We start from the raw sequence: 21,755 nt of genomic DNA, 5'->3' as shown, positions 1-21,755 counted from the left end.
AATGCTCGACTTCTACTGGCATGTTGCCCTAACAGGTGTCTAGTGGACGTTTCAACTGAAATTATTTTCTATAGTCTTGAATAGAAGGCTTGGTATTTTTTGACACATCACACTTTTACTTGTACAGTGTACTGTAATCAAACTGCTTTACAGGCTCAAAATTGATTTTTAGGACATGTTTTAACGTTAAATGTCACTTAATTTAAAGGAAATGATCAACATTTCCTGACTCGAGCTTCTCCAATCAGACCATTCTCTTCTTTCATATCTACAGAATAAGATATAGATGTCTAGATTTCCTTGTTAAAGACTTGTTTTTACTGGGCAGTCATAAAGTGCTGCTCGGTCCTATGGGCATTTTTTTAGAAACTGACATTTATAGATGAATAATTAATCATTTAATTTTAAAATTAACCACCAAATTAATATTTGTATTAAGAGTGAACAGTGTTGCTGTCATAAGTATATACTGTATAGCGATTGGATACATTTAGTCTCTTTAAATTTTTATTTAGAATAGTTAGGAATAAAAATTTAAATTGTGCATTTGACTATAACAGTGTTGCTGTCATAAGTATATACTTGTGGTGGTGGAAACGGACAGGACCCAGACATCCACATACTGTATAGCGATTAAAAATTTAGAGACTAAAGGTATTCATTTAGAATAGTTAGGAATAAAAATTGTGCATTTGACTACGCAAGTGAGGGATGAAGGAAATGTTTTTCTGTATATTCTGATTTTTATCTGAGGTGATGGATGGCGTTCATTATTCCGACTTGACGTGTAAGAATAAATATTTGTGAGATGAGGCTACAGGGACAATACGTGGGCTCTGTGTCGGTGTTATTATTACTTCTCCTTATGATGCAGCAGCAGTGTTACCCCTGTTTCCCCTCATCCCTTTGTTGCTCACAACACACACACACACAGTTAATCCAACCTCACTCATCTTGATTGTTTCCATTCCCTGGACCAAATCGTATTGTTTTCACATCCAGCCTGTTTAATGGCCACGTACCACGTTGGACAGTCGCACATTTTTTTTTTTTTTTTTTTTGTCCAGTCACACCTCCTTGATTCTAAACATGACATCACATTTATTAATTTGACACGCACATTGTTATTTTCTTTATCTTTTCCTATAAGGCAAGGTTCAATAATAAAAAATGTCATCACAACTATTAAGAGGTAACAAATTATGACATTTATGGCTCATACAATTTATTTTCCCACACAAAGAACATCATTCACAACAGGTGAAACACATTCCTGACTTAAAAGATGTAAATTAATTTATGTCGGGTTTAAAATGGCTCCCAGTTGTAGCCACTGCTTTTCAGTACAGGTGTTACGGAGTAGATTCTCATCACTCCAGTGTGTATTCTGTTTGATACAAGTGAAAATAAATTTCAGCCCAGTTGTGTGTCTGCCATGATACTATGATATGTTGTTAGTATTTCAGTGATACAAGTGAAAATAAATTTCAGCCCAGTTGTGTGTCTGCCATGATACTGTGATATGTTGTTAGTATTTCAGGGCCTCCTACAGGAACAGAAGGTCTCAAAATACACCTCTCAGTTTGTTTCTGAATGTCTGGCTTAAGTCCTCTGACAGGTCTCTGCCCTTGGTTTATCCCAGTGTCTCGAGGCTAGATGTAAATGGAACAGTGTACCAAGGAGACATACAGATAGACTGACCGAGACCTGTATTTCACCCCTGACCTTTAATCCACTTGGCTAGCAGCAACTCTGATGCATGATTAATCATCTATTTAGGGGCGTGCAGTGTGCACACAGTGTGTAATGTGACCGACATACAGTATATTCTTGTCTTACTCGAGTTTTACTGTTGACAAAAGAGCAAATGACTGCATTGAACCCACAGAGTTTTTTGAGTTGTTTATTGCCACATATGTTACGATGCTCTTGTTTTATCTGTCCTCCAGCTGGTTGGCGGCCAGTTTGACCTGGAGATGAACTTCATCATCCAGGAACCAGAGAGCATTGTGTGCATGGTGGAGCTGCTGGACAAGTGTGAGCCCACCTGTCAGGCTGAGGTCTGGAGCATCTTCACAGCTATCCTCAAGAAGCGCGTCCGTAACCTGCAGGCATGCACCGATGTGGGGCTCATCCAGCAGGTGCTTCAGCGAATCTCCACCACTGACAGCATGATTGCAGGTATTGAGATCCATGCCTTGTGGAAACAGTGGGCTTGATTTGTGTAGCAATAAGAAAAGGCTATCCAGCTTCCACGACAGGCACCCAAACACTGCTAAACTGTGTGTAATTCAATCAGAAGAGATGTTTTGTTGACCTCTCTGTGAAGAGGGACCAGGCAAAAACATGAACGTCATCCTCATGAATCAGTGGAGTATTATAAATAAAATAACTAATTTTTCTGTCCACTCTTCTTTTAAAACAATCTCATGGCTTCATATGCCAGTGTTATAAACACTGTGAGCAAGGATATAATCATTCTATATCTCCTTTGAGTCTCGGTCTAGTCTGTGGCCTGTCTGCAAATTAGCACGAGTTAATCCTACGTTGTTTGACTTTGTGAACTTTTGCCAGCTAGAACAGCACTGGCCTAGAGGGTTTGTGCAGACAAGCAAGGACGATATAGCCCAGCAGTAACTGGGCAGCTGAAAGTGAGGGGTCATGTTAATGTTCACTACATTACAAATTCTTCTGTTGGCTTTATTTTTATAAAATATTTCATAAATGTGTAACATTTTTTATGCCTAACATTGACAGTGATATAATAAGGTTTTACTTTATAAGCTCAACGACATCATTGTATTTATTGCACTTATTTTATAGTAGATTTTCAGATGTCACTTCCTTTCACATGATTTGTCTGAAATGCTAAACATCTGAGCTTTAATACTTGCACAGAGAAGACCTGCCACACACAGCAGCTGTTCAGCCTTATAGTTGGAGGGTTAAATCAACCACAGTGCATGTACGCACACTAGTCATAGAGCTGTCATACTCTGCCGCATCATTAGTCAGTCATAACTAAAAAAGGAGGCTACACAGTAGCTGGGACAGCCAGGTGCCCCCTCTGTTTTTTAGCCTGAGTCCTGTTCACACTGCTTTTCTTTTAAACACGTCTTAGCTGCTAGCTCCTGGTAGTTCTGCCATCATTGTGATGTTTGACCTTTTCTTCTGAAAATAGAAACATAACAAAAACTAGCTGAAAGTAGGCAACACCTCATGAATAATTATATCCCTGAAGTGTTTTTTTTTTGGCAAACTGCAGTGATATGGAACATCCTCTCACTTTTATAATAGATTATTACATTGTCAGTCTTTCTGCTTTACCATTTTTTTAACCCCTGCATGATTTCGTCTTTAACCTTAGGCCTTACCATTTTTTTAACCCCTGCATGATTCCGTCTTTAACCTTAGGCCTGTGCGTGTGCGTGTCTTTGCAGACCTACTTGTCGACATGTTGGGTGTGCTCGCCAGCTACAGCATCACGGTTAAAGAGCTAAAGCTTTTCTTCAGCAAGCTGCAAGGGGAGAAAGGCCAGTGGGTGAGTCATGCCATGCTGATCTGCCTTGGTTGTCTGGGGCCATGCATGAGGAATGTGCTAGCAACACTTCGACTGCTTCCCCACATGCCGATGCCCTTAACCACATAGACAAAACATGTGAAGCCAGACTTGGATTTACAGCACCACCACATTATTGATATTTGGTGGTTACTTTTTACAGTCTGTATTTGCTACAACATTAAAACAGTGTGAGCCAAAACACTTAGTTCTATCTGAGCTGAATGTGACTATGAAGAAACAAGCACCAGTGAACCCAAGATGTATGATACGTGTACAGAAGACAGGGTAATACATCCAGGCAGAACTGGTGGCACAGAAGGGGAGACAGATGAAGTGGGGAAGAGAAGGAGAGTATCCCATTGATCACTGACAGTAATCAAGTTGTCAAGGAAACAGGGCAAGTTGGTTTTATGCTTCTAAATTTCACCTCTCTCTCCCACTTTGAAGCAACTCTTGCCACTGCTTCACTGCTCTTCTCCTTATTCCATTTTTATGAAATATCTGGGGAGCTGGTGAACGGCATGAGTGCAGAACTAGACTACGTTATAGTACTGAACACTTAACTACCGTCTTTGTTGAAATTGTTTAAAAGGATTTTTAAAAATCACTCATTATTATTGAGATTATGAATAAAGTCTTCTGCTGTGTAAGTTTCTCTGAATATAAAAGTTGTAAGAGTCTGAGACCAAGCAGTAGCAAAGCTGTACTTGCTTTTAACTCGTTGTGGTTCCATGCATGAACTGTACATGTCTGGAGTCTATATTTTATGTGGGTGTGTGTACTTGTTATGAAAACATTGATATTAACGTTTGCCTAAAGGGTTCCCTGTGCATTTGTGTTTTCCCCTCAGCCTCGTCATGCAGTAAAGCTTTTGTCAGTGCTGAAGTATATGGCTCACAGAAGTGGCCCCGACTCATTCTTCAGCATTCCAGGAAAAAATGCAGCCGTGAGTAAACTATGTAGTGCCACACATGTATGCACCACAAATGAAAAAGAGTAAACTATGTAGTGCCACACATGTACTGTATGCACCACAAATGAAAATGACTTTTCAGATTGTGGTTGCACCTTACCTGCTCATTGGTTCTTTCATAGCCTCTGCCTTCATGTTCCTCGCCTTTAGAATCACATAATGTTACGCTGCACTCTTGTTTCCTGTACTTGTTTTGCACGTGCATATTATGTTCATTTAAGTGACATAAGCATTATTTTGCTTATGCATGCCACATTTACCTCATTCATTGAAAGATGCACTGTTGTTTTTTCCTCTTCCTGCTGCAGTGTGTTGTGTGGCCGGTTTGTTCATTTCAGCAGAAGTTCCTTGTATTATGATGCATCATAATAATTCTTTGATCAGTCATTGATTGCAAACATTAACTATGTCTTGGGAATTTACCAATTCATAATGTGGAGTAGTAAAAGAGCAATGGACTATTTTAGCATAATCATGAGTGAACTTTTCTTTGTACCAAGTGTGCATTTTATAGAAGGTTGCACTTTTGTGTAAATCTGTTTCGTCAGGCTGGGTGTGTGTGTGTGTGTGCTCACTTGTTTCTTTATGTGACCCTTCACTGCAGTGGTGATGGTGCTTTTATGTGTTTTAAACGTCTGTCTTGTGGGTCTGATTTGACCCAATTTGCTAACTAACCTTTTGAATCCACAAAGTTCCAGGATCCACAACTGTCGTGCTGTTTTACTCTTATTTTTTTCCTCTCAGGCTATAGCTCTGCCTCCCATTGCTAAATGGCCGTACCAGAATGGGTTTACGTTCCACACATGGCTACGCATGGATCCCATCAACAATATCAATGTAGACAAAGACAGGCCCTACTTGTACTGGTAGGTATCATAGGAACGATACAGTACTTTTCCTTGACCAGTGAACAGAAAACTTTGGTCTTTCTTAACATTTAAATGTTTAATATCGAACATGCTGCTGTATATATGGATTGCAAAAATGTCATCTTTGCTGAAGGATGTAGTCCATACATTTAGTGTACATAATGCAAAGAGAAGGGAAGTGCATCAGAGGTTGTGTTTTACAGCTGCACATCCCCACCAAGATATTGGAAGCCCAGAACTATACTACAGAGTTGCAGCCTCCAGCTGCACAGATGCGATCTTTCCTGTCTTCTTATCCTTGGCTTCCTCTCTGAGGAGCAAGTAAATTAAGTTTTCTGATCAGCTTCTTCTCAACCAATAATTAATTTCTGTCAGAAATCTAATTTATACAACAGGGATTTGTTTGGGCTTCTGTGAAAATGATAACTAGACAGCAACTGAGCTGCTTGAGAGGATCTTTAATAAAAGCTCCTCTATCCCTGTGTCCTTTTTAAGAGATTAATTTACTAAATCATGTGCAGGGGCCCCATTTTGGCAAGACACTGAGAGTGATGAGAAAAGTCTGAAGTTGAGAAATGTTTGTTTGCTGTCTTTAATCCTGAAAGACCATTTTAATGTGTTCACGTGATATATTGGACACTGTAACCCATGTTTTCCCTTCAGTGTAGTCTGCATGGAAGTGAGCAGCCTCAGGCAGAAACTAAAGATGTGTGTACGTTTTCGTCATTCCTTTTCAGCTTCCGAACCAGCAAAGGCCTAGGTTACTCTGCACACTTTGTGGGTGGCTGTTTGATAGTGACCTCCTTAAAATCCAAGGGGAAAGGATTCCAGCACTGTGTAAAGTACGACTTCAAACCACAGAAGGTACGAAAGGAGCAAAGTAGAATACGGGTTGTGCTTTGGTAACCCAGTCAAAACACTGGTTCATGCATGTAAGAAGACAAATCCTGTAAATGGATCACAGAAACCATATGCCAGTACACACGTACTCAATCACTTGTTCACACAATAATTCTACCTCTTGCTGTAAGAAGCTGTCACATCTTACCTGACGCTGGGGAGAAGCAAAACTAGGAGGAGGAGGAATGAGGGCGATGGGAGTGAGGGATTATTCAATACTCTGTCCCTTCCAGGCATAGTACACACTAAAGATAATGACAGGCAGAGAGCCTCTGCTTTTGGACGACTTGAAACTTCCTCCTTCTTTCTCTGGGCATGAAAGCAACACATTACCTCAACAAACCATGAGGTCTCGGAACTCATTTTAGTAAATTTTGCTTTATTTTTAAAGCATGTTCTTTCATGTCTTGAGGTAACCATAATAACCTACTTCACTGTAGTAACAGTTATCTGTTTCACTGGTTGTAAGGCTGAGGAGAGAAATCGAAGTAGATGGGATTGGAGCTCAGGTTGAGTCCTGAAACATGATGGGATCAGGGTAACTGTGCAGCATATAAACTTCTCACTGTGCAGACTTACTGATATATGGTTGTCTGTTACATGTTCATGTTGTAGTGGTACATGGTGACTCTAGTTCACATCTACAACCGATGGAAAAACTGTGAAATCAGCTGCTTTGTGAACGGGGAGCTGGCTTCCTTTGGAGACATCGCCTGGTTTGTCAACACCAGTGATGTGAGTAGCAACAGTTTGAAAATGTTCTTCAGCAATTGTACTTGTACTAAAACAGTAATAGGTGTCAGCAGGTAATATATTAATTTAACTGACATGTAACATGTTAATTAGTGAGCTTCAGAGCTGCTGTTAGCTTGGGTTAGGTGTTATTTTCAGGCAGAACCAAGATAGCTGCTTCTAGGCTTTATGCTAAGATACGGTCAGTAGGGCACTTTAACACAAGTGCATGCTGACCAAAGTGCTTCACAGTGCAAATAAAAATAAAAACCAAAGTAGAGTTGGAAGGATAAACAAATCAATACAATAAGTAAAACTTAAGTATAACAAAGTACCACCCAACCATTATCTATACTGCTTATTACTGAATGGGGTCGCAGGGGGGCTGGAGCCAGTCCCAGCTGCCATTGTACAAGAGGCAGGGTATGCCCTGGACAGGTCGACCAGTCTCACAAGGGAGATCATGCAAACTCTGCACAGAAAGGCCCCGGGTTCTTTTTTACTGCGGGCGTGTGCACCAAAAGTGAAAACCAGACCTCCTTTTTGCACCCCTCTCACTCACAGGTATATGTAATCTCAGCCTTTGCTATCAGGGATCCTGTGGGTGAACCCTTTCTTGCCATGTTTTGGCATGGAAAACGACTGTATATTCTCACATGCTGTACCTCTGACACATCAGCATATGAACACTGTCACAGTCCTTGGGATTGCTTTTTGTCATGCTGAGATATGAGATTCTTAAATCAAAATGTGTTAGGAATCAAAATGCCTCCACAGTGCAGTATAATCCCCTAGATGTCTCAGTGATTCAGAAAACAAATTAGCCACTCGATTGAGACGTGGCCTCATCATTCTCAACACTTCTGCCTCACTTACCATGATGGGAGGAAGAGGGAACACCATCATATTGGCTACACTAGTTTGAGGCTGTGTGTTGCCATTTATAGTTGGTGTTAATGTGGATGTGCCTTTTATTTCTATTTTTGGTCTTGTTTGTTCCTCCTTCCTGTCCTACTTCCTTATTTCCCTTTTTCCTTCTGCTCTCCCTCCCTTTTGTCTGTCCATCTTTGTCTATATTTGTTTTTTTCCCTTTCCTTCAACTTGTCCTGCATCCTCCCCTCTGCAGACATTTGACAAGTGTTTCCTGGGATCGTCGGAGACTGCAGACGCCAACCGTGTGTTCTGTGGACAGATGGGGGCAGTTTACCTGTTTGGAGAGGCCCTCAGTGCTGCTCAGATCCTGGCGATCTATCAGCTGGGGCCAGGATACCAGGTTGGAAGGCACAAAACCTGAGATGTCTATGCAATATTAACACATACTGGAGACCTAACAAAGGTCACAGGCAAATCATATCTATGATGATTGAACTTACTTTTCTAATTGTTTTTATGTATTATCTCAATATTTTGGAGTGTAGTTGCTGATGAGAAATGTTAATCAACTTGTATGCTCTGTTCCATTCCATTTTTTTTTCCCTTAATGCTCAGGGCACATTCAAGTACAAGGCTGAGAGTGACCTGCTGTTTGCAGAGCATCATAAGACCTTGCTATATGATGGCAAGTTGTCCTCTAGTATTGCCTTCACTTATAACCCTCGTGCCACTGATGCCCAGCTCTGCCTCGAGTCCTCCCCCAAGGACAACGCTTCCATTTTTGTCCATTCACCCCATGCACTCATGCTGCAGGTAATGATGCCTTTAATACAACATTTGGCTTGTATAGCAGGCGATAGCCATTCCTCTTGGAGTTTATATTGCTAGGATTGCCATTATTTAACTTTAGCCTGAAGCCACAATGCTGCACCGACATTAGTCATGTCAGTGCAGATTTATTCACCACCTGTACTGTACGCCTACGCCTTCCCTGCTACTGTGCCATATGTAGTGGTCTTTACTCTGAGTTCCTCCACAGTGATAAAAGTGGCCCTATTGGCACCTTTTTATTCTAATAGCCTCATTAGGGCAGAGGTGCAAATGTGTTGAGCTAGCCAGACCCCAGCAGCTGCTGGAAATGTCATCCTGGTGCTCTGATAGTGGATTTAGCCTTCTGAGTTTTGGTTTGGAACTACATGTAGCTGTGCATTTTTCCTGTTAGACATAGGAAAGTTTTCCATATGCTGCTTACAGTCTCACACACACACCCACACAACGCAAACGTATTCACACAGCACTTTCTTCACTCACTTGACGTTTTCTTTTCTCTAGCACTAATTGAGTTTTCTCTCTTGCCCTCCTGTTTCAGAAAATGCTATGTTTCCTTTGTGAGACAGATTGCACCCTCCACTACACGAACACATGCGTTCTGAAATATGAATGAACATGTGACCTATATTTTTAGCTTTGCTGTGCCATTCTCAAAAATTCCATTCAGGCAAGCCACTTTTGGTACTGCAGCACACAACACAGACACGAGCTCATGCACCAGATTCCTGCAAGGTATACAAAATTTTGAAATCGCCAATCAACAAAACCAAACTAAAGAAACACCAAAGCTTAACACTTTGGTTTGAGATTTCCTGCTGTATTTACCCTCTCACACATGAGCATGTCTGAAAACTGCTACGAAAATATGTCGCCAATGGCGAAACAGTGGTTTGAGATTAGATAACATATTAATGGTCATACATTCAAAGGGTCAGTTACAGTTCAGGCTTAATAAAAAGCAGATTGTTGTGGTATGATAGTCTCAACATTTTGTTTGCTTCTCATTGTGCATTTGTGCAACTGCTTTCCGTTTATGTCAAAGCATAGAGCTTGTTAGAGAAAATACCAGTGTGACCCACATGCAAGTGTCGGCCATGTACTATATGTTAAGTGTATCCACTTGTGTTTGTTTCTGTAGGATGTGAAGGCTGTGGTGACTCACTCAGTCCAGAGTGGCATACACTCTATCGGAGGCGTGCAGGTCCTCTTCCCTCTGTTTGCACAGCTGGATTATTGCCAGCCTTCCAGCCACGAGCTGGACACCTCTGTGTGGTAAACGCGCGCACACACACACACACACACACACGTTTTCATCCCTCATGGGGATTTTTTTATTGACTTGCATTCATTTCCTGGAGACTTACCCTAACCAAAAGAACTACTCGCCTAACCTTTATCCTGACTGTAAATCACCTTGTCACCTTTAAATTCAGTGATTTACAGCATCTGGTCCCCACAAAGAAGGCAGAGTCCTCACAGTTTGAGCATGTAAACAGGTTTTGACTAACCACATGCACACAGGCGTGTTTTTCTATACAGTATTTGCGAGGGCACTCACTGACATAATGCATTCATTGTTCAAATAGAGGCCTGCAGTAAGTCTTTAAAGCCAATTCTATAGTGCTGAGCTTGTACACTGTGAGGCCATCTTACTTATAAATTGCAGTGTTGTTGTAGCTGCTGCCCTCGAGGTGTTGCTAACTAGACTCTGTTCTTCCAGCACAATGGGGACACAACAGTCCTCATTCAGTCGTATTCCATATATAGTATGCCCTTCACAGTCGGGGGTTTGTCAGCAGTTTACTGTGCATAGATTTTTGTCACTGTCTAACTCACTGTCTCTCTCCCTCTCTGTGTCAATGTTGTCTGTCTGTGTTTGTCTTAGTTGCACTTTGCTGTCCTTTGTGATGGAGCTCTTGAAGAACTCGGTGGCTATGCAAGAGCAGATCCTGGCCTGCAAAGGCTTTCTTGTCATTGGCTACTCTTTGGAGAAGGTGAGAAACACACAGTTTGGCTCAGCTGGCAAAGGAATACACGAGAGTCATCTTCCCGTACCAGTAGCTGCACTCATAATGAGTCCAGCACAGTAATAAGGCTGCACTTGATTCCTTCGTTGCTACAAACACACTGACAAAGGCACACACAAACATGTAATATAAGACAGAATTGTTTTCCCTCAGCTGAATTTGGAGGCCACAGCTGGCTTGTATGCTTACTAAGGAGAAGAGGAGTTCCTCCTCATCTTTGTCTGCACGTGCCCTTCCCTCCTGTTTTGTACCCCATTTATGTTTTACTTTTTTGTGTCTCTTGCCTCCTGTTACTGACATATCATCCTGTCTTTTTTTTTTTCCACCTCCGGTTGTGGCGCTTTCTGCCTGCCTGTCTTGCCCTAGTCTTCCAAGGTGCATGTGACGCGGCCTGTCCTGGACATTGTTCTGGCCTTTTCCAGATACCTTAGCAACTTGCAGAATGGCATCTTGCTGCTCAAGCAGCTGTGTGACCACATTCTGTTCAACCCTTCCATCTGGATTCATGCCCCTGCCAAGGTAAGAGGAATGCACACTTACACAGCGGCCTGTTATCTTATATTTGGTTACACGTGTAAAGATGGGGATAAGAAGCGTATGTAGACAGAAGACAAACAGCTCAGTCAGTGCATCTAGACTTGAACACTCATAAGGACATGCAGATTCGTAATCAGGTTCTCTTGCTGTGTATGTTCCTGCTCTACAGTTTATTTCAGATTTCTACTCAGAGTTCAAGGTTATCCCTGTGAATCAGTGACTGTTTAAATGAGAATGACTTACCTACAACCCTTAGGGGCTGAGCAGGTTCCACTTTCTTCTCAGAGGAGGAAAAAGAGCTGCGACACACTCAAACTGGATTATTCCACCCAAACTATCATGTGTTTGTGCTTTTATACTGTATGTGCTTTATCTTGTGCAGGTGCAACTGGCACTCTACACTTACCTGGCGACAGAGTTCATCAGCACAGTGACCATATACAACGCTGTCCGCAGGGTGGGCACCGTGCTTCAAGTCATGCATACACTGAAATATTTTTACTGGGTCATCAACCCCCAGGACCGCAGTGGAGTCCTGCCCAAAGGACTAGGTGAGAGTGCACACCCAAGTATATTGTGTGTATACAATAAAGGGAGTCTTCTGATTTACAGGCATCCTACCTCTTGTCCTGCCCTTTTTTTTCCCAAATATATACACGGATCTCTTCAGATTTCACATCTACATATGGGCATATACAGAGAAATATGGATTCACACATACAAACACGCTCTTTAATAAAACTAACATGTTTACACTGTGTTCTTCCAGTGATAAATTAAGTGTAGAAAGAAATGGATGAATCATCCACTGACATTTATTAGCTTTAAGCAGCTGTTGTTTGCTGTTTGATTATTCAGATGGTCCAAGGCCAAACCAGAAGGAGATCCTTTCTTTGCGAGCCTTTCTCCTGTTGTTTGTCAAACAGCTCATAATGAAGGTAAGTTCATGGCCGATGATGCCAGTAGCCAGACGTGCCCCACTCCATTCTCACAGAAAGATAATTCATTCACTTTAGAAAGTTGCACATATGTGTACTAGTGGTTCCATTAGTGACATACACTGATCAGTAACAGCAGTAAAACCACTGGCAGTTGAAATGAAAAACATTGATTATCTTGTTACAATGGCTCCTGTCAAGTGGTGGGTTTTATGACAACCGGTGAGAACAGCGACATGGTCACGGGCACCCAAGGCTCATTGATGTGCATGGGGAGCGAACACTAGCCCATCTGGTCCGATCCCAGAGCTGGTGTAACACAAATTGCTGAAAAGTCTGATGCTGGTTATGATAGACAGGTGTCAGAACATCTTACTGGGTATGGGGCTGCGTGGCCACAGACTAGTCAGAGTGCCCATGCTGATGCCTGTCCACTGCTGAAGGCACCTACAATGTGAGCATCAGAACTGGACCACAGAGCAGTGGAAGAAGGTGGCCTGGTTTGATGAATTACATTTTCTTTTATATTGTGTTGACAGCTGGGTCTGTATGTGTTGTTTACCTGGAGATGAGATGCACCAGGATGCACTATGGGAAGAAGACAGTTTGGTGAAGGCAGTGTGATGCCCTGGGCAATGTTCTGCTGGGAAGCCTTGGGTCCTGCCATTCATGTGGATGTTACTTTGACATGTAGTGTACCAACTACCTAAACACTGTTGAGGACCAGGTCTGAGCCCTTCATGGCAGGAGTATTCCATAATGGCACTGGCTTCTTTCAGCAGAATATTGCACCCTGCCACACTGCATAAATGCTTCAGGAATGATGTTGACTTGGCTTCCAAGTTCCCCAGATCTCAGTCCGATTGAGTATCTGTGGAATGTGCTGGAAAAACAAGTCTGATCTATGGGGCCCCCACCTCACAGCTTACAGGGTTAAAGAATCTGCTGCTGACGTCTTGGTGTCACATATCAGAGGTATTGCAGAGACCCTACCTTGATGGGTCACAGCTGCTCTGATGGCATGAAGGGGACATGCACAATTTTAGGCTGGTGGTTTTAATGTAGTGGCTGATCAGTGAATGTCTAATATGTAATGTTGCCGGTTCTCTTTGTTGTTGTTGTTGGCACAAACATAATACATTAAGACTTGAGACTAGACCACATCTATCATTTTCTAAATAACATGCTATGTAATTCATAATGTACAGTATACGTGGATACAAAATTGTTTTATCACAAAGTTTTTCAAGCAGCCTAATGCAAAACTGTCTGGGTAGCTTAGATTTTGCTGAAGCAAACACTCTTATTGAATGTATCCAAATGTTAATATATCTTAGTTTGGCACCTCCACTCTCAAAGCAAGTGTGATAGCTTTGTGCTGGGATATGTCTACATGTACTATCTTGGGTAGGGGTATGTAGAGAGGAAAATAGTGTGCGCCCAATGAAATATCTATGAGATGATCTGTGCAATTATTTTCTAGGATCACGGAGTCAAAGAAGATGAGCTACAGAGCATCCTCAACTACCTTCTTACCATGCATGAGGTAGGCATTCATACAGTTCTTTCTCGCCACCAGATGGCAACATGACACTGCTGTACTGTGATTAGTCTTTTCCACCATCTGATGTGCAGAGAAAGAGCAAACAGTTCCTGCTGCTAAAAGCAGCATTACAGTTCCTTTTTATTTTTCCAAGTCTGCCAGTTAGAGGTTCTGACAGAAGTGGTAGTGTTTACACTGGAGTGATGCATAACAAATGAATCAGTCAGTAACACAGTGAACCTTGTAAGAATAAAGTGTGATTACAACATTGCCTGGAAAAGCAGCTGATGTAGCAGCCCTTCGATTTTTTTACAGCACATACTGTGATTCCTTAGTTTAGAGGCTTATGATGTCTGTTCTTTTCTTTTTGACTGATATAGTTTTTTACTACCCTCATTGCTACTGCCATCAATGAGTAACTGCACCTTTCTCTTATAGTGACATGTACAGCTGACTATGAATTCCTCATAATTTAAGATATCCCCTTGAAAGCCAACTCATTTCAGCCTCACCAGCTGCAGTAGTTGTCCCATTGCTTTCCTTGAGTACCACAGTAGCCTCTGCTCCCTTCCTCTGTGTCCCATAGGATGAAAACCTTATGGATGTGCTGCAGTTGCTGGTGGCTCTGATGTCTGAACATCCTGGGCCTATGGTCCAGGCCTTTGACCAACGCAATGGGATTCGGTAATGATCGCTGTTTGTGTTAAATGTATACATGCTCAAAGTGTTGTTGGTATATTATTTTTCTAAAAGTAAAAATGCTCAAAATTTGAGCAGATTTTTATTTTGTTTTTAATTTTAAATTGTGTCCCTTGTAAGACTGTAGATGCTTTATGTGCTCATGGGTGTTTTTTTTTTTTTAAATTTTTTTTTTGTTTCATTAAAAAATTGATCCAATTCTCTTTTGGAAATAGAAATATTTTTGTTTGACATAAACAGGGTGCACATAGTGCTGATAAATCTCTAATGGGATTCAACCAGTTTGTTAAAGGTTATTTGTATAGTTAACATCCTTTTTTTTTTTAAATTGTGATATAATTCAAACTAATTTTTCTTGTTTTACAGTGTGATTTACAAGCTTTTGGCTTCAAAAAGTGAAGGCATCAGAGTGCAGACACTCAAAGTAATGGGCTACCTTTTGAAACACTTGCCTCCAAAGTAAGTACAATGTCAAATCTGTTTTCCCAGACTATACAAGTTATAGATTTGCAAATCTTGGTGTATTTGCATGTGTAAATAAAAACACTATTGCTTTATTTTATGTCTGTAAATTCCATTTTAATTTTAAATAATTTCCTAACAAGTTTCCTGGAAGGAGCCATATAATTTGGTACAATTAGAGAGTGATCAGTTGGGACACTTCCAGTTATTACTAAATGCTAAGCTTGCACAAACTTAAGGCTTTCTTCAGATTTCAGAAGGTGAACTACACATGCACAATGGAAAATTTGTTTACAACCATCCAATTAATACCATTTCAAATAATTAACAAATAAACAGTATTAACTGGGTTTTACATTAAGCATTATTTTTTCATTGAAAGAAAACCAGTAATAAACAACACAACTCAGTTGGCTAATTAAGCAAAAAATCAGTCGTAGAACTTTGTCTCTATTTTTTGTAATTGATGCCAAACTACATGGTTCTTTACAAGAACCTTTCAAAAAGTTATTAGGAAGTAGTGGACCTGTAAAATAAAGCATAATCATAAAAACATACATTTTTAAAGAAATACCCAAATCTTTAAAAATGTAAAATTCATTGATTTGATTCTAGAATTTTCATTCTTAAAATCTCACGTGGTTGCTTAAGCGATTTTTTTTGCAGCTTTCTTTAAAAAAAAAAAAACTCAGGTAATGTATTTTTTTTTTCCTTTTGGAAAGCTATCGTGAAATATTGCAGCATAGAGAAGAATCTAATTGTATGGCTAAATGTCAACATTTTGGTTCATGATAATGTTTGTTTTCTACTTGGCTGCTGGCCTTAATGTGAAAATACTGTAAAATAAAAAAAAAAGTCACATTTAGCCAAACCTTTACATTCATTTTAAACATGGTTTTAATATAAATGTGTGTTTTGAGCCATTTTGGGTAGTGATGTTAAAGGCCATACTAGAAGCAGTGGTCTATTTAATTTTTCTAATGGCCACCAATAATAACGTGTGAAGCTTATGCTGAAATAGGAGGGCCAGAAGCAACTCTAGGACTGACAGCCTTTAAGTCTTGTGATCTAGATGCGAGGTCTGCAGTCGTCATATGCGATATATAAACTCATTTACAATGCTACAATAGGAAATGATGCATGATCCCAATTGAAAATGACAGACTTTTTAATGAAAAAGTCTTCGTACTTCATCACCAGGGATAGTCTTTTTCTTTTTTTATTTCCTTCATATCAAGATGTCAGCTGGAACTCAGCTGATTTGTATTACAGATTTCAACTGATGCTATCTCTAGATTTTGTCCTTGTTATTTCTAAATAATTTGATATTCTGGGACATTTCATGCTAAATGCCTTGCTTTTAAAATGAAAATAGAAGTTGAATCGAAATGAAGAAATGCTACAGTGCTTTCTGATATCACAAGGGTCTGCCAAATACTGGTGTTTACTGACTGACCTTTGACCTCTTATTTCCCGATCAGGAGGAAATCTGAGGTCATGATGAGTCACGGCCTTTTCTCGCTGCTCACTGAACGGCTGATGCTCCACTCCAACCAGTTCACGATGACGACCTACAACGTACTCTTTGAGGTCAGTCCAAGGTCACAACAGTAATGAAATACAGTAATAACCTATGTGTTCAACTGCATGTCTGTTTATTTTTTATATACAGTTACAGTCTAAAATTGTGCCTTGTTAGCTAAGATTAGTCAAGCTTTCCTACTTAATTTGAAAATGTAATGAATTACATGGAACAAATTTTATGGTTGACCACCTGCAGTGGTTTGATTTGACAGCTATTCAACCATATACTACATGATGATGAAGCATGTTGTATACATAGCATTATGTATCTATAGTGTGGTTCATTTCTTTGTTATTGTTAAACCCTATGTAGATACTTAAGACTAAAATCCTTTCTGTGACCCCCACCCGTAGGTCCTTACTGAGCAGATCTGCACTCAAGTGATCCATAAACAGCATCCAGACCCCGACTCCACTGTGAAGATTCTCAACCCACGTAAGTGCCTCCTCTGTGCCACATTACTCTCCTAAATCATCCCCTGCAGCGTGCCCTCCACATACCTATTGCTCCATACTGTAGTGGAGGATATTCCCCATGGAACAGTGAGATTGCTATATACAGTCAAACAAATGAATGACATAAATTTTGCAGCCGGAGCGTATTTCCATGCAGTGAACCTCAGATGCACACCTAGTATGTGGATGTTGCAAATGCTTTGTGTGACAAATGTACTCACCTCTACCAGTTTTGTTGGATTAATGAAACCTTGTTCTGAAGATGTTATGTTAGGTTGCAGTATTTTGTTTGTTTTGTTTGTATATTTTATATTTTATCATCAGACTTGATGTATCATGCTAATGTCATATATTGTGTATTTTATAGTTAGGATATGATTTAATAATTGGCAATTATTTTTGTTATAAAATATGACTTAAATCACATTTATGACTTAATTTAAAAGGGAGTAGTGCAGTAAAATGCACACACACTGTACATATGAACGTCTATGTACTGTCTTACTACATACACAAATATACACGTACAATATGAATAGTTTTATTTATTGTTTTTACCGGTGCCCCATTACTAGCAGAAAGTGCATGCTTGTTTTTATATGCTCCATAACAAGCTCAGATAGTGGCTCCAGGCTTTGATCAGTGCCCCTGTGTTATATTTACTTACCTCCAATTTCATGTCAGCTCACAAAACCTTTTCATATGGTGAAATCCTAAGGATTCATTTCAGCTACACTGGTGCTTCCACGCATACACATGCACCTTTGTGGACACACTTGCAAAACAGCTTTAATCAGTTTGAAATCCAAGCACTTGGTATAATCACAACCAAGGTTTGCTTCCAACCAGCCTTAATCTGACGTAAGTCTTTATTGTGTTAAAAACTCTCCTATCCAACCATCCCAGACAGGCGGTGTATATCATAGAAACCTTGTTGAGGTTTGTACATGTGAGCACATTCCATGGTACATAGTGGTCTGTTTCTTCTTTGCAGTGCATTTCTTGATTTAATCTGTGACAAACTCCCAAAATGGCCCCCTGATTGCAGTCTTTAGTAACGTCGGAGCCAATCAAACAAACCGAGGAAGTACCGTTTCCCTCAAATTAACTCAAGGGAAAGGAACCAAGAGCAAATGGAAAAAAAGAAGGAAATACGCCATCCCTCCATCCTCATTCCCGGTACATGCTGGGGTAATTTTCTGGCGGTAAAGGTTCAGTGACTCATAATTTGAGTGACTAAGGCGTAGAAACAACACAACCGTCTGTCAGGGCAAAGGGGGCATCGGTTAGCGCCACGGTCTGAAGAGACAAGTGAAATCCAAGCCTTGCCGTCTCTCTACTCAAAGCAAATGGACACTGACATTGTCTAGATAATTCATCTAAACAGTCAGTCTCTCTGGTTTAACCAAAGCCAAGCCTTCCCTAAGGCCTGCGACTGCGGCCCGCTCATTCGAAACAATACCAAAACCATTACAGTATGATAAAGATCAACAGTCTGGGCTATTTAATTCTCCTCTGTTCTGTTTGTCTTACCATAGGCGCAGATTGTCAGGTATGTTCAGCTGGGAGTTGAAATAGTTTATGGCACAATGATTTGCAAATGTTGAGACCAATGTATGATTTAGTTTCTGATTTGTGAAGTTTCTTCTTCTGTGCCCACGAAGCTGACTTTTGATTTCAAAGCAGAATGTTGGGTGTTTGTAAATCCAAACTTCTTTCAATTATAATTCTTGAAAAACGACTTGTTAAAATGTATTATTGTACAGAATCGATAACAGACATACAGTATGTTCTAACAGGTAAAGAAGTACTGTGATGTTTCCAGCCACTGCTGTGTATTTTTACTTTATTTTATTTGTACATTTTTATCTCAGTCCTTAATCAGAATAGGTTTGTTTCTTTTAATATTTCCAGAGATTCTGAAGGTGATAGCTGCCCTGCTCAAGAACTCGCCCCCATCCACTGAGAGCATGGAGGTGCGCAGGGTCTTTCTGTCAGATATGATCAAACTATTCAATAACAGCAGAGAGAACCGCCGGTAAGAACTCAACCAATTCACGAGACGGAGAGCTATATCACCCAGAATTTGCAGTGCGACTGGGGATTCGCATTCACGACCCTTTCATTAGCCATGTACTTTGTTTTTCAGGAGCCTGCTGCAGTGCTCTGTGTGGCAGGAGTGGATGCTCTCCCTGTGCTTTATCAACCCTCGAAACAATGAGGAGCAGAAAATCACAGAGATGGTGTATGCCATCTTCCGCATCCTACTCTACCACGCAATCAAATACGAGTGGGGCGGCTGGCGTGTCTGGGTGGACACCCTGTCCATCACCCACTCCAAGGTCAGAGCAGTCATTATATGCATGCATGGCCCCCCTCCCACACCCACAGACACACATAAGCACGTGATCAGGTATTAGATGCAGGATTGTTTATCTTTCTTTGTGAGGCTTTCTGTTTTTGTTTTGTTTTTTTGTTCATTTTGTTTCTCTTTGCCTTACACATTCTGTCTCTCTGTACTAAACACCAGAATATACATACACTTCAGCACACACTTGCCTGTAAAGTAACCCTCCTCCTCACTTTGATTCCAGCCAAACAGACGGCAGTATTCAGTGGAAAAGGCCATTAGCTCCATCACCATATGTTTAGTTTGAATCTGACATAATTGAGTTCATTAAATAAGAAATTAGAGCACATTATTGTCTGAACCCTGCCTCTTCGTGCCCATCAGATTAAACTATGGAAGCTATACGGTGATTATAATTGAAAAGCTAGTGTCTTTATAAACCAATGGGAATGAACCCACCACCCCTTCAATTCTTTATTTATGTATTGAGTCTTTCTTTCACGTTGCACAGATCAATTCTTTATTTATGTATTGAGTCTTTTTCTTTCATGTTGCACAGATAAAAAACAAACCTCTGGCACTTTTTATTTCCAAAAGGTGAATTCAAAATACTGCTTTAGAAATTCAGTGTTGATATCATATTACGCTACTCTGTTCCAAAGCAGTGAAGTAATTGAGGTTGGTGTCAGATTGTGGTCTGGGGGGTTTTTAAGCCTGGCAGATTGAAGGTTGAGTTAAAGAAGTGCTTGTGATATGAGAAGCTTCAGTCCAGTGTGCAGTGCTGTGAGTGTTTGTGGCCAGTAGGGGGCACAGACAGACTGGCTGGAGGAAGATGAGTGTGAAAGCAGCTGTTAGCAGGGTGGTGTGTGTTGTATGCAGGATGCACTGAGCTTCCAATGTCCCTCCACATCTTTGAACACTGTAAATTTGGCCAGCAAAAATAAAATTTACATATAAAAGCTCAAAGTTTTATATTGGCAGAATTTGATGGAAGACTGTCACAAATATGAGGGGAAAATATCAGTCGGTGTATTCTGGTAGATTGACTGCATGTTTGCATTGCATTGTACTGTCATTGTGTTACTGTTGAACTATTTAAAATACATTTATTATCCCAGTTTAAAATGTATTTGATCAGGAATAAAGCAAGCATTGCATTGTGTATTTCTGTTAAACAGTGACAAATTGCTAGTGCTAACATATTAAAATGCCACCTACTTATACTGTACATAATCATCATTAATTTAGCTTTTATTTTTGCTAATTTATTTCTGGTTTCATCTGCTCATAAAGCTGCAGTATGTTGGGGTCTCACTTTGCAACCTAGCAAAGTGTCAAGTTTGGTGTTGTGCAGAAAGTTTCTTCTTGTTTGTACATGACAGGCTGTAATTGCCTCCTTTTTTAATATATATATATAATTGCACAAGATTAATGTTGTTTCTTCTTGGCCCTAGTAACAATACCCAGCACCCAAGAACAGAATTTCACACATGTATGCTGTGTGTGAATAAACCCATGATCTTGTACGATGTGAAATGCACACAAACAGAAATGCTCCAAAAGTGCAAGGACCCCGTCTGTGAATCAGATAGATGCAGCGGGTGCTAGCCTCCAAGATACATGCATCTGCTATAAAAAAAGCTAAAGAAACTCAATTGCAATTTTATTGTCCCGTTTGATAGATTTCCTGCCACCTTTGTAGCACCAAAGCTGTTTGTCACTGTGGCTCTCTCCTCCCACTGCAGCAGGGTTGCGTATGTGCCTGAGTTACCAGGCACATTTTCTCTTTGCCCTCCTTTTCTCTTGGGCTCTAAGAACCCGTTCTCTCCTTTCCCATTGAATATTCATCAGAACCATGCAAGAACAATCGGAGAAACAAGGCCTCATAAATACAACCAGCCTACTGGGAGCCGCTTGATAAGTACATATGTGTATTTACAAATGCATATTTGCACACTTCTCCTTTACGTAGACTTTACGACGTACAGTAGTTGACCTTGTGTCCACCATGGTAAAATTGTCCGTTCAGCATGTATATAGATAATATGCCTCATGCTGATTGCATGTATCCTCATTAGCACAGTACAGATTTTTCTCCATCAATCTTTTTATTATAGTTTTGATTAATACATTTTTTTGTTCTTGTATCTCATACTTTATAAGATATTTATCCATTTCCCCCTGCATTTAAAGCACATGCATTAATATATAGCTGAAAAGAAAGAAGTGCAAGAGTTGAGCTTTATTTTTCTGTCCAGGGTTCAGGGCCCTTTTCTCCCTTTTATCTTTGCCTAACATAAAACTCCTTATTGGTCGTCACTGGCCAGAAAGTCATGATAGAGCAGGATGAGCAACTGTATGTGTCAGGCTTGAATCAGTAATTTGTTACTGGCTCATTCTCAGCTCATTTTGCTCTGTT

The 21,755-nt window shown here is 40.4% G+C and overlaps 1 protein-coding gene across 7 annotated transcripts in view; it reads left to right on the top strand.

The window, feature by feature from the left end:
- The window catches only part of lrba (LPS-responsive vesicle trafficking, beach and anchor containing), a 180,951-nt gene that overhangs the window by 19,812 nt on the left and 139,384 nt on the right, over nt 1–21,755 (top strand). For all 7 annotated transcript variants that reach the window (XM_020591706.1, XM_020591709.1, XM_020591705.1 and 4 more), the window contains exons 2-21: nt 1,950–2,181; nt 3,441–3,541; nt 4,413–4,508; nt 5,280–5,401; nt 6,142–6,268; nt 6,920–7,039; nt 8,163–8,309; nt 8,525–8,722; nt 9,879–10,012; nt 10,626–10,734; nt 11,134–11,286; nt 11,687–11,855; nt 12,163–12,242; nt 13,726–13,788; nt 14,372–14,469; nt 14,851–14,943; nt 16,428–16,536; nt 16,885–16,966; nt 18,901–19,024; nt 19,136–19,328. In XM_020591706.1, coding sequence (XP_020447362.1) covers nt 1,950–2,181; nt 3,441–3,541; nt 4,413–4,508; nt 5,280–5,401; nt 6,142–6,268; nt 6,920–7,039; nt 8,163–8,309; nt 8,525–8,722; nt 9,879–10,012; nt 10,626–10,734; nt 11,134–11,286; nt 11,687–11,855; nt 12,163–12,242; nt 13,726–13,788; nt 14,372–14,469; nt 14,851–14,943; nt 16,428–16,536; nt 16,885–16,966; nt 18,901–19,024; nt 19,136–19,328 — 2,550 coding nt within the window. The remainder of the gene's footprint in view (nt 1–1,949; nt 2,182–3,440; nt 3,542–4,412; nt 4,509–5,279; nt 5,402–6,141; nt 6,269–6,919; nt 7,040–8,162; nt 8,310–8,524; nt 8,723–9,878; nt 10,013–10,625; nt 10,735–11,133; nt 11,287–11,686; nt 11,856–12,162; nt 12,243–13,725; nt 13,789–14,371; nt 14,470–14,850; nt 14,944–16,427; nt 16,537–16,884; nt 16,967–18,900; nt 19,025–19,135; nt 19,329–21,755) is intronic.

This window comes from Monopterus albus, unplaced genomic scaffold, assembly GCF_001952655.1.
Source record: "Monopterus albus unplaced genomic scaffold, M_albus_1.0 scaffold15.1, whole genome shotgun sequence".
In the NCBI taxonomy this organism is placed as follows: Eukaryota; Metazoa; Chordata; class Actinopteri; order Synbranchiformes; family Synbranchidae; genus Monopterus; species Monopterus albus.
Note: the sequence above shows the minus strand (reverse complement) of the source record. Positions and strands in the feature narration are given on the sequence as shown.